This window comes from Anolis carolinensis, unplaced genomic scaffold, assembly GCF_035594765.1.
Source record: "Anolis carolinensis isolate JA03-04 unplaced genomic scaffold, rAnoCar3.1.pri scaffold_7, whole genome shotgun sequence".
Classification (NCBI taxonomy): domain Eukaryota; kingdom Metazoa; phylum Chordata; class Lepidosauria; order Squamata; family Dactyloidae; genus Anolis; species Anolis carolinensis.
The window spans coordinates 2,832,179-2,844,384 of record NW_026943818.1 but is presented as its reverse complement, the minus strand read 5'-3'; the positions used below and the strand labels follow the sequence as shown (position 1 = coordinate 2,844,384).

General features: G+C 41.8%; 1 protein-coding gene and 2 long non-coding RNA genes across 25 annotated transcripts in view; 1 reads left to right on the top strand and 2 right to left on the bottom strand.

The window, feature by feature from the left end:
- Positions 1–12,206, bottom strand: part of grin1 (glutamate ionotropic receptor NMDA type subunit 1) — a 52,546-nt gene that overhangs the window by 2,749 nt on the left and 37,591 nt on the right. For 4 of the 23 annotated variants that reach the window (XM_062959100.1, XM_062959099.1, XM_062959103.1 and 1 more), the window contains 2 exons: positions 9,278–9,343; positions 8,688–8,798 (listed from right to left, as the gene is read on the bottom strand). The exons of 4 other annotated variants lie outside the window; for them this stretch is intronic. In XM_062959100.1, coding sequence (XP_062815170.1) covers positions 8,688–8,798; positions 9,278–9,343 — 177 coding nt within the window. Of the gene's footprint in view, positions 1–358; positions 452–8,409; positions 8,547–8,687; positions 8,799–9,277; positions 9,344–10,090; positions 10,133–12,206 lie in introns of those variants that run through there. 15 more of the 23 variants (XM_062959102.1, XM_062959104.1, XM_062959105.1 and 12 more) reach the window with 9 other exon arrangements.
- LOC134293010 (uncharacterized) lies at positions 789–3,223 on the bottom strand. The gene is made up of 2 exons (XR_010000082.1): positions 2,516–3,223; positions 789–2,294 (listed from the first exon to the last, which is right to left on the bottom strand). It is a non-coding gene; the product is annotated as an uncharacterized LOC134293010 (long non-coding RNA).
- LOC103281620 (uncharacterized) lies at positions 3,837–11,418 on the top strand. Its single transcript, XR_507729.3, has 2 exons — positions 3,837–3,927; positions 8,406–11,418. It is a non-coding gene; the product is annotated as an uncharacterized LOC103281620 (long non-coding RNA).

Below are 12,206 nucleotides of genomic sequence, written 5' to 3'. Positions count from 1 at the left end.
GGGGGGAAGAGGAGAGCATCATCCGCTAGACCCTTTGCTTTCCCGTCCACACAAAGCCAGCCAGCCAGCGACCAAAGACAGTCCTGGAGGGGAGCGTAGAGGGGCACCTGCCCAGAGGCCGCCGAGGGGCTCCTCTCCTAGAGGAACGCTGCCGTGGGTGCCTCTGCCCCATGCGCCGGACCGCCAGCCCCACAGCCCCCCTCTCCTGTCCCGTCTCCTCCTGCGGTCCCTGGCTCAGCCTCTGCGCTCCCTGGACCCCAACTTCCTCGTCGTCATGGTCATCATCATCGTCATCATCATACAGTAGGACTTTGGATACAGGACAAAAGTGCATGAACATTCAGGACAAGAGCCCCACCCTGTGCCGAGCAGCTCCTGAAGCCGGGATTTCTCTACAGGGCTTATCTGCAGCTCACGGATTCTGGGCGTGGTGGTGGCATCGCGGGGCAGTCTGTAGGGAGCAGGCGCATCAGAGGGAGGGTCTATGACACAGGCATCCTCGGCCGCAGGTCCGGCGTCCCAGGCGGCACCCCCGGCCCGCCGTCCAGCCGCCCGCCCGCTTGCCCGCCCGCCCCGAGGGCCACAGAAGGGCGGCGGGCAGTCCCACCCGCCCACCCACCCCCCAGCACACATGCACACGCATGCACACGCACACACACACGCACACACATAGAGAGAGCCCCCTCCCCAGACGCAGTGAGGACGGGAGACGACATGGCCCTGGCTTTGGGGGTCAAGGGGCTATCTCTGGGCCTGGGTCCAGCTACGAGAGCCTGGGCCGTGTTTGCTTGCATGGACAAGCTTGGGGTTCCTTTCCAACCCTCTTCCAAGCCTCCAAAGTGAGTGACCACTGGGAGTTTGGTCTCCCCTTTAGACATGAGGCCGTCATCATAACAACAAATAAAGTTAGGACCGCTAGGCCTTAACATTCCTGTTCTTTCAAAAAGGCCTTTTGTGCCTTCGAATGCTCGGCTCTGCTCCGGTCTTTGCTCTACTGCTACGCTCAGAAGCTTCTGCTCTGCTAAACTGCTGCCGTTGCCACTTAACCAATGCTTTTTCTACTATTTGGAAATCCCCCAACCACCCCTATCTCTTTCCTCTGGGGCAAAAAACTTGGCCAGTTTTCCTTGGAAGTGTACAAAAAGGAGAGAGACTGTACTGAAGATATACACGGGAGATGAGATTCCCCGCCACCCACCCATCCATCCTCCCATCTGGCAGCCCAGAACCCATTGGAAGTGGCTGACACCTTTGTGGGGAAACATACAATATCTGTGTCACACCATTAAACACCATTCCTCTCTCTGTGCTATTTGAAAATGCTGGCAATTTGAACCCTAAGCTGCCTGGTTTTGGGAGCTTCTTTTTATAAGAGTTAAGCAAATGAAGGGCAAGATTGGAATTGCAAGATAACCTGGTCAAGACCGCCACCACCATCATCATCATAATTATCATTATTATTAGAGCTTCGCAAGGGAATTGCAAGATTGGAATGGCAAGATAACCTGGTCAAGAGCATTATTATTATTATTATTATTATTATTATTATTATTATTATTATTATTAATTACTGTATTATTATTATTATTATTATTATTATTATTAGAGCTTAGCATGTGAATTGCAAGATTGGAATTGCAAGACAACCTGGTCAAGAGCTCCATCATCATCATCATCATCATCATCATCATCATCATTATTAGAGCTTACCAAGTGAATTGCAAGATTGGAATTGCAAGATAACCTGGTCAAGAGCTTTATTATTATTATTATTATCATTATCATTATCATTATTAGAGCTTAGCAAGTGAATTGCAAGATTGGAATTGCAAGATAACCTGGTCAAGAGCTCCATTATTATTATTATTATTATTATTATTATTATTATTATTATTATTATTCTATAATTGACACAAAGATATATCTTATATATAATTAGAGTTAAGCAAGGGAAGTGCAAAATTGGAATTGCAAGATCAAGAGCTCCATCATCATCATCATCATCATCATCATCATTATTAGAGCTTAGCAAGTGAATTGCAAGATTGGAATTGCAAGATAACCTGGTCAAGAGCTTTATTATTATTATTATTATTAGAGCTTACCAAGTGAATTGCAAGATTGGAATTGCAAGATAACCTGGTCAAGAGCTTTATTATTATTATTATTATTATTAGAGCTTACCAAGTGAATTGCAAGATTGGAATTGCAAGATAACCTGGTCAAGAGCTTTATTATTATTATTATTATTAGAGCTTACCAAGTGAATTGCAAGATTGGAATTGCAAGATAACCTGGCAAAGAGCTCCAATATTATTGTTGTTGTTGTTATTATTATTATTATTATACTATTATTGACACAAAGACAAATATATATCTTATATATAATTAGAGTTAAGCAAGGGAAGTGCAAAATTGGAATTGCAAGATAACCTGGTCAAGAGCTTTATTATTATTATTATTATTATTATTAGAGCTTACCAAGTGAATTGCAAGATTGGAATTGCAAGATAACCTGGTCAAGAGCTTTATTATTATTATTATTATTATTAGAGCTTACCAAGTGAATTGCAAGATTGGAATTGCAAGATAACCTGGTCAAGAGCTTTATTATTATTATTATTATTATTATTATTATTATTAGAGCTTACCAAGTGAATTGCAAGATTGGAATTGCAAGATAACCTGGTCAAGAGCTTTATTATTATTATTATTATTATTATTATTATTATTATTATTATTATTATTATTTAATATTGTACATACAAGATAACCTGGCAAAGAGCTCCAATATTATTGTTGTTGTTGTTATTATTATTATTATTATTATCATTATACTATTATTGACACAAAGACAAATATATATCTTATATATAATTAGAGTTAAGCAAGGGAAGTGCAAAATTGGAATTGCAAGAAAACCTGGCAAAGAGCTCCATTATTATTATTATTATTATTATTATTATTATTATTATTATTATTATTATATTATACTATTATTGACACAAAGACAAAGATATATCTTATATATAATTAGAGTTAAGCAAGGGAATTACAAGATTGAAATTTCAAGATAACCTGGCAAAGAGCTCCATTATTATTATTATTATTATTATTATTATTATTATTATTATTATTATTATTATTATACTATTATTGACACAAAGGCAAAGATATATCTTATATATAATTAGAGTTAAGCAAGTGAAGTGCAAAATTAGAATTGCAAGAAAACCTGGCAAAGACCACAATAATAATACATTATATAATAATTACAGTTAAACAAGGGAGCTCATCTCAAGTACAGTAGAGTCTCACTTATCCAACATTCGCTTATCCAACGTTCTGGATTATCCAACGCATTTTTGTAGTCAATGTTTTCAATACATCATGATATTTTGGTGCTAAATTCATAAATACAGCAATTACTACGTAGTATTACTGCATATTGAACTACTTTTTCTGTCAAATTTGTTGTATAACATGATGTTTTGGTGCTTACTTTGTAAAATCATAACTTAATTTGGTGTTTAAAAGGCTTCTCCTTAATCTCTCCTTGTTATCCAACATATTCGCTTATCCAACGTTCTGTCGGCCCGTTTATGTTGGATAAGTGAGACTACTGTATTTCTAACCTTTCATGCGACAGAGTGTGAGTGACAGGCCGCGTGTCCAATGGGACACCGCTGAAGGGCTGCTACCGAGGGGAAGAGGGAGGGTGAAAGGCGCCTTCCTTTCTGGACTACCGCTCCCAGGATCCTCTTGGCCGAGCGCTCCGCGGACTGCCAAGGGCCCTTCTGCGCGGGGGCTTCTGGGAGCGGTAGTCCAGAAGGGCTCTCGCGCCCTCTTCCCTCAGGTGAGAACTCGCCGTCCGTCGGCGTCGTCGAGGCTCCTGAGGAGACGCTTTTCTGCCCGTTCCTTCCTCAGGTGGGCCGCAAGGCAAAGAGGCAACGCTCCCAGTAACGTTACCTCAACTTGGGGAAGTTACTTCTGCCATATATATATATATATACGAGCTCCCTCGGGTTGCTGTGAATTTTCCCAGCTGTCCCAGAAGCATTCTCTCCTGACGTTTCGCCCACATCTATGGTAGGCGTCCTCAGGGGTTGTGAAGCCTGTTGGAAACTAGGCCAGTGGGGTTTGTTTATATACCAAGAGGGTGGGAGAAAGAAAGAACTCTTTTTTGGAGGCAAGTGTGAATGTTGCTTTTGGCCATCTTGATTAGCATTGGATGGCCTTGCAGCTTCACAGCCTGGCTGCTTCCTGCATGAAAACATGGAAGGCACTGCAGCCTAATTCAGCCAGAGAAGTCGGCCATAGCAGAGCACTTGAGGAACCAACCTTGACACAGAATATTATTTAAGTATAATAATAATAATTAATTATTATTATTTGAGAACACAGAAATGCTGGTCCACTCTCACAACCACCTTGTCAGACGACACAGAGAAGACACTGAAATCCACAAGAAACGTGTGGACAATTTCAACAACAAGGAGGAAACCATGGAAGTGAACAAAATCTGGCTATCCGTATTTTAAAAACTCTAAAATAAATAAAGAAAACGGGAATTCCAGGCAGGAAACAATCAGGGCCAGTTAACATCTCCCAACAAAGGATTCCCCCAGGCAGGAAGCAGCCAGGCTTTGCAACTGCAAAGCTATTCAGTGCTAATCAAGGTGGCCAATGGCAATATTCACACTTGCCTCAAGCAGACAAGAATTCTTTCTTTCTCCCACCCTGGACATCATTCCACATCATGTATGTATATATAGATATAAACCCCACTTGCCTAGTTCCCAACAGGCCTCACAACCTCTGAGGATGCCTGTCATAGATGTGGGCAAAGCATCAAGAGAGAATGCTACTGTAACATGGCTAGACAGTTCAAAAAACTCACAGCAACCCAATGATCTTTCTTTTTATTGCCTTTTCAATTCATTTTTACTTACTGTATATACTCAAGTGTAAGCCTAGTTTTTCAGCCCTTTTTAAGACTGAAAAAGCCCCCCTCAGCTTATACTCGGCTGAGGGTCCTGGTTGGATTATATTTAGGTCGGCTTATACTCGAGAATATATGATACATTTATTATTTTTCTCTATTATTATTGGTATTATTACATTTATTATTTTTCTCTATTATTGTTGCTACTATTACACTTATTTTACTCTATTTTTATTAATAATAATACATTTATTATTTCACTCTGATATTATTATTATTGCATTTATTATTTTACTCTATTATTACATGTATTATTTTTCTCTATTATTATTATTATGTATTATTTTACTCTATTATTATTATTATGTATTATTTTACTCTATTATTATTAAAAGGATACATAAGCACATTTACATTGAAGAAGATGAGAATAATGATTTAATCAGAGTTGGACAATCTTATCTTAAATTAGAGCTTTATGTAAATATTCAAAAACATTTAATCTACCGATGCCTCAATTAATGTAATTTTATTGGTATCTGGTTTTTTTTCTGAAATTTACCACTCTCGGCTTATACTGGAGTCAATGTTTTCCCAGGTTTTTTGTGGTAAAATTAGGTGCCTCAGCTTATATTTGGGTCGGCTTATACTCAAGTATACAGTGTTCCCTCACTTATCACTGGGGTTAGGTTCCAGGACCACCCACAATAAGTGAAAATCCGCAAAGTAAGGACACTATATTTATTTTAATATTTATACATTATTTTAGTTGTTATACACTATTTTAAGTCTTTTATCAACCAATCGTGTGTTGATAAATCGCCTCCCCCCCCCCCCCCCCCCTTGCTGCTTAGGCTCCTTTTCTCTCCTTTTGGCTTCTCCTTCCTCCCTTCCTTAGGCTGTAAATTGTAATTTCTTATGATTTATAATAGTCTTTTAGAGTTTACTGAAAAACCACAAAACAGCGAATCTGCAGAAAGTGAACCGCGAAGTAGCAAGGGAACACTGTATACGGGTACATTTATATCTATTTTTATACAGTAGAGTCTCACTTATCCAACACTCGCTTATCCAACGTTCTGGATTATCCAACGCATTTTTGTAGTCAATGTTTTCAATACATCGTGATATTTTGGTGCTAAATTAATAAATACAGTAATTACTAAATAGCATTACTATGTATTGAACTACTTTTTCTGTAAAATTTGTTGTATAACATGATGTATTGGTGCTTAATTTGTAAAATCATAACCTAATTTGATGTTTAATAGGCTTTTCCTTAAACTCTCCTTATTATCCAACATATTCGCTTATCCAACATTCTGCCGGCCCGTTTACGTTGGGTAAGTGAGACTCTACTGTAGTCTTTTAGAGTTTATTGAAAAACCGCAAAACAGCGAATCTGCAGAAAGTGAACCGCGAAGTAGCAAGGGAACACTGTATACTGTACATTTATATCTGTGTTTATATTTATATTTATATTTATTATTTATTTACAGCCCAGGGGCCATCTACAGTGCCATAGAATCCACTTTCAGCTGAATTATATGGCAGTGAAGACTCATATAATCAAAGCAGATAATCTGGATTCAGAAACTGGATTCTGTGACACTGTAGATCCAGCCTGAGAGCTGAAAGGTGGAGACACTGATGTATCCCATCTACCATAAAATTTTTAACATTTTATGCTGCATGTTGATTTTAATGACTGTTTTTATTGATGCTGATGTTTTTATTTTTGGGATAATTGTTTTAATTTTTTGTTGTTATTATATTGTTGTATCGGGCAAGGCCCCATGTAAGCCGCCCCAAGTCCCTTCGGGGAGATGGGGCAGGGTATAAAAATAAAGTTGTTGTTGTTGTTATTATTATTATTATTATTATTATTATTATTATTATTATTATTATTATTATTATTATAAAATGGAGCTCCCTTGTTTTGAAAGATTGCTGCAACCCTCAGGAAATGAGAAGAGAGCATTTATGTTTTTTGCCTTGAGGGGCAGATAGGAGATAGATAGGAGACCCTCCTGTTTCCGCAGGCCTTGGGGGTCTCTGGGTGGAAAGGAGCCCTTTGTTGACGTGATGGGGAAAGTGGCCCTGAGTCAGCTCGCTTCTTGCTCTTCTGGGTAGAGAGTGCCAGGACTCCCAGAGAGACAACTTCAGGCCTTGCCAGTTGGCCTGCCTTTTTCTTCTAGGGAATTAGGACCCTTTCTCCATCCCATGAAGGACGGGAAGAGGATAAAGGCCTTCCTGGATGGCTGCCTGACCTGCCTATCTGCCTTGGCCACCTTTCTCTCACATTTCCAGAATTGAGGGGAGACTCTGGCATCACTTTTCTATGCCTGGAAGGTTCCCTGGGGTGCCCACCCTTCCCGTTTCCTTACCAAACTGTGGCATCTGCACTCTTTGGCGTTGCCCCTCCACCACCGTCTGCACCTTCCTAGGTGTGCAGTTGTGACCCTCCAACCCATCTTATTGCCTGATCCAGGAGCAAATGACCCCAAAGCCAAAATAACACACCCTTCCCTGAAAGGAAATCCAGAAGTCTACTTCCAAAAGAAAAATGGGGGTTTTTGGGGGGTGGGGTGAATGAAGGACAATTTAGAGTTTACAGCAGGAGGCAGTTTTGTGAGCCGGTTCCTTGTGCTGCGTAGCGCAAAAACAGAAATTGCATTTCCCTGCTGACCAGATGTCCCAGCGTGCAATCAGTGGCATCCAGGCGAGGGTCCATGCAAATTGTGTATGGGGGACGAGGTGTGCCCTGGTCTTGGTGGAGTGGTGCATGCAATCCCCTCATCCCCAGACCTCCCTCCAGAGGGGCATGTTGGGAAGCAAGAAGCTTAGAGCAAGCAAAGGTTTCGGCGGTGGCATCTCTCACCCTGTGGGAGACGGCTTCCGCCAAAACGGAATAGCTTTTCTTTCCAGTTGGGACCCCTGCCTTCCTTTCCTCTTTTTTTTTTCTTCTTCTTTCTTCCTGGTGTGGCTCTTTTATTTTTTACCTTCCAAAATGCTACCACTCCAGATCACCCCTGACTCTTGCCCTGCCCTGGTAAGCCGTGATCAGAGAGAGTTGTCACTTTGATACAAAACCCTACCTTCTGTCTTCTCTCTCTCTTCCTTGGTTAAAAAACACAAACAAAAGTCACATGTCAGGAGTGCGGTAAAGGTAAACAGGTGGCCTCCAGGTGAGGTAGGTTAGACGTGGCCCGAATTGGACTGGGGCAGAATGGGGGGGCCTCGGGGACCGCTAGAGGCATACAATGACAAAACAGGTACGAGAACACTCAGAAAAACAGCGGGAAGGGTGAGGGGGAAAGATCGTTTTAAAAGGTCGGGGAGGAAAATTTAAACCACGTTTCCAAACAGAAGGAAATAAAAGGATCCAGTTGGAAGAAAAAAAAATGAAACGAAAACATCAACAGGAAACTCACTGCAGTTATCTCCAAACTCTTCACAGAACACTACAAGGGTATTCAAGCCTTTTCCTTGCCCAGCGGGGCTTTGAAACTTTTCGAGGGACACGGGAATGACTGACTGACTGACCGACTGACTGACCGACTCTTGACGGACATGAGGCTATGGTAGGTTACACTGGCAGCTTCGGGATGGGCGTGTGGTAGTTGATGGGATGGCAGAAGAGAGGGGGGGAGAGAGAGAAAGAGAGAGAGAGAGAGAGAGAGAAAGAAAGAAAAGAAAGAAAGAAAGAGAAAGAGGGCATAATTGTTTTTCTTCCTCTTACCGTATCTTTGGATGACCTACGTCTCTTGAAGCTGGAGGCCAGGGTAGAGGTGATGGACCTAAAAGTGGCTTTCTTTTTAGGGTCTGGTTCTGCTCTACCACTTTTTCTATCCTAAAATGAATATGTATATAAGCGATTAGATCTCCAGTGGGTGGCTTGGACCTCTACACCTACATGAACACTGCCCCACGGTCCTTGGTTTGCCTTGGTCTTTTTTTTTTCCTTCCGGCTCGCTTTCTGACATTGGCGGTGGCAGTGGTCAAGACCACGACTGAGTCATCCTTACGGCTGTCAGTCCCAAAAGTGGCACTGACTCTGGGTCCTGGCGCTGGGCGAGGGCCAGTGCGTGGCTTGGTCTGAAGGAGGACAGCGTTTCAATTGGAGGAAAGGAGCCCCTGAAGGGGAGCGGAGGGGCAGGGAGGGGGCGGTGGGCGCTATAGGTCAGAGGCCTCCAGTGGGAGTGGTCTTCCCCCAGAGAGAGAAAGAGAGAGAGAGAGAGCCGTGGGGTCCCTGGGGGAGCCGCCTGCGCCCTACCCCTTTCCTGTCACGGCTGGCCTGACTAGAGGGAGAGGCGAGACACTTTCACCTACCACTAAATAAAAATGCTCGGGGCCTTTTCTGAAGCTGAATCCTACGGCCACAAGAGAGAGAGAGGACTGCATTGAAAGAGAAGGTCATTGTATGTTAAAAAAAGGTATTCCAAAAAATTTCAATGACGCTAGGCGCAAAGCTTGAACTGTTTTTTTTTTGTTTTTTCCCGAAATCATATTATAAAAAACAACAACAAAAAAACTATAACAAGAACAGAACTTCTGAAACGAGGAAAAGAAAGGGAAGAAGCAAAGCGTTTTAGGCTTTGAATGATGTTAGGGTCAGCAGGAACTCAAAGGAACAGAACCAAAGAGAAAAAAACCACAGCGGCAGAGCTGAGCGGTAGGCGGCCGGACCTGGTCCACGGGGCAGAGAGCGGGCAGAAGGGACCCCAGGCCAATCTCCCCACTTCCCCTCCTTTTCCTGGACCCCTTTGTGGATGTGGGGTGACAGTGGTGGCTGGGACCAGGTCTGGCCCTACCCGCCCATGGTGGGGGTGACCAAAAATGTATCCCGCTGGTGCATGGAGCATGCACAGGGGATACATTTCCTCCTCCTTTTCGGTTATTTTTTTTTCTCGGTTTTTTTGTTGCATGCATGCACAGAAAAAGAAAAGCTAGCGAGAAGAGAATGGGATGGGATGACTTTTTTTTTGTGCCTTCCCATGGCATTGCCAGAAATAGCCATGGCAAAACTGTGATTTCCCCCAGAAACAAAAGAAGAAGAAAAAAGAAAAAGAACCCATTATAGATATATTTGCTTTTTTTTTTGTTTTTTTTTTCTTGAACAAAGAAATCTTTCCACTTGCCTACCTTCTAGCAATGTACCAGATACTAGTGGTCTGAGGAATCCTCCTGTGAAAAAGTCTTACATTGTCAAACGGATCTAATGAGCGTACTTCTTTGTATCTTTGTCATAATATCCCGTGGGGTGGCATGCTTGGCTGGCAGCCCCAAAGAGTCTGTCCCCCCCCACAATGGCCCCGGGCAGGGTTTTTTCTAGAAAGTTGGCAAGTGAAAAATGACAGTGACTAATGTGCTCTGGTTCCCTGCACATTGCACCCCTTTGGTACGGCTGCCTGGGATTTTGGGGGGCAAGGGAGGGACAGAACGGGGGAAGGAGGCAGGGACGGAGGGAGAGAGGAAAATGGAGGTGGGACGCAAGGACGTGGTATTAGTGAGGAGCTCTTGGTCTGTTTAACTGGGTCATGCGCCAGCTTGCCTTTCCCCTTCCGCTCTGCACCAGAGGCCCAGGCCTTTTCTAGCAGGAGGGGCATTTGCAGGTTTCCCAAAACCTCCCTTGGGAAGTAAGCCTGGTTCTCTAAACTTGACCAACGGGCCTCGTTCTGGCCTGGCTTGGTTGGGAGATCCTGGTAGGCTTTGGTTTCTTCTGATTGTTTGCTTCTTTAACGTAATAGAGCAGGGGTCCCCAAACTAAGGCCCGGGGGCCGGATGCGGCCCTCCAAGGTCATTTACCTGGCCCGCGCCCTCATTTATAATATAATATTTTTATATCCGTTTTAATAATGTAATATATTGCATATACAGTAGAGTCTCACTTATCCAAGCCTCGCTTATCCAAGCCTCTGGATAATCCAAGCCATTTTTGTAGTCAATGTTTTCAATATATCATGATATTTTTGTGCTAAATTCGTAAATACAGTAATTACAACATAACATTACTGCGTATTGAACTACTTTTTCTGTCAAATTTATTGTATAACATGATGTTTTGGTGCTTAATTTGTAAAATCATAACCTAATTTGATGTTTAATAGGCTTTTCCTTAATCCCTCCTTATTATCCAAGATATTCGCTTGTCATGGAGCCAGATCCCAGGGCTGAATTTCCAAGCCCTGAATCTGACTTCATAACATAAACAATCCTGCAAGCACCTGGCGGGAGAAGATAAAATGAGCCTGGGAACTCAGGGTTGAAAGTATAAACAATTATAATTGATGTAGTGTGTGGGAATGGTAGTAATGTGATCCAGGGGGTGGGATTTGATGATGATATTTGCGTGTGGTATTACGTTGCATCAGAAGTGATAAAATTAGATGTATGTAAACATTAGGTCATTCTCGACTTTTCCAAAGTCATGTATTCTTCAATAAAGATTGGATTTGAGAGCAGCTATCTTTGATCTGCGTTCAGACTGGTCCTTTGAAGTGAGCCTGACATTCGCTTATCCAAGTTTCTGCCGGCCCATTTAGCTTGGATAAGTGAGACTCTACTGTACATATTATATTGATAATAATATTATTTTATACAATATAATACTAATAATAATACCATATAATATTAATTATATGTTATATATTACATATAATATTACAGTATAGTGATATAGTTCAATATAGTAATATATAATGCTAATATTGTGCTATGCTAATAATATAATATATTGTATGTACATGCAGCTGCTCTGAGTTCCCTTCTGGGAGAAAAGGGTGGGATATAAATGTAGTAAATAAATGTAGTAAATGATTAAATAAATAATTTTGGATTTAAGCTCACCCAAAGTCTGAAATGACTTGAAGACACACAACAACAACAATTCTAATTAACCTGACTATCTCATTGGCCAGAAGCAGGCCCACACTTCCTATTGAAATCCTGATAGATTTATGTTGGTTAAAATTATTTTCATTTTTAAATATTGTATTGTTCTTTCATTGTTATTGTTGTTGTTTTGCACTACTAATAAGATATGTGCAGTGTGCATAGGATTTTTTTTCCCCCAAATGATCATTCGGCCCCTCAACCGTCTGAAGGATTGTGAACTGGCCCTCTGCTTTAAAACTTTGAGGACCCCTGATCTAGATGGTCTCATAAGACCATAAGTAAAGAAAGAGACCCTCAAAGGCCATCTAGATGATCTCATCAGGCCATCAGAAGACCATAGATAAGGAATAGGACCCTCAAAGGC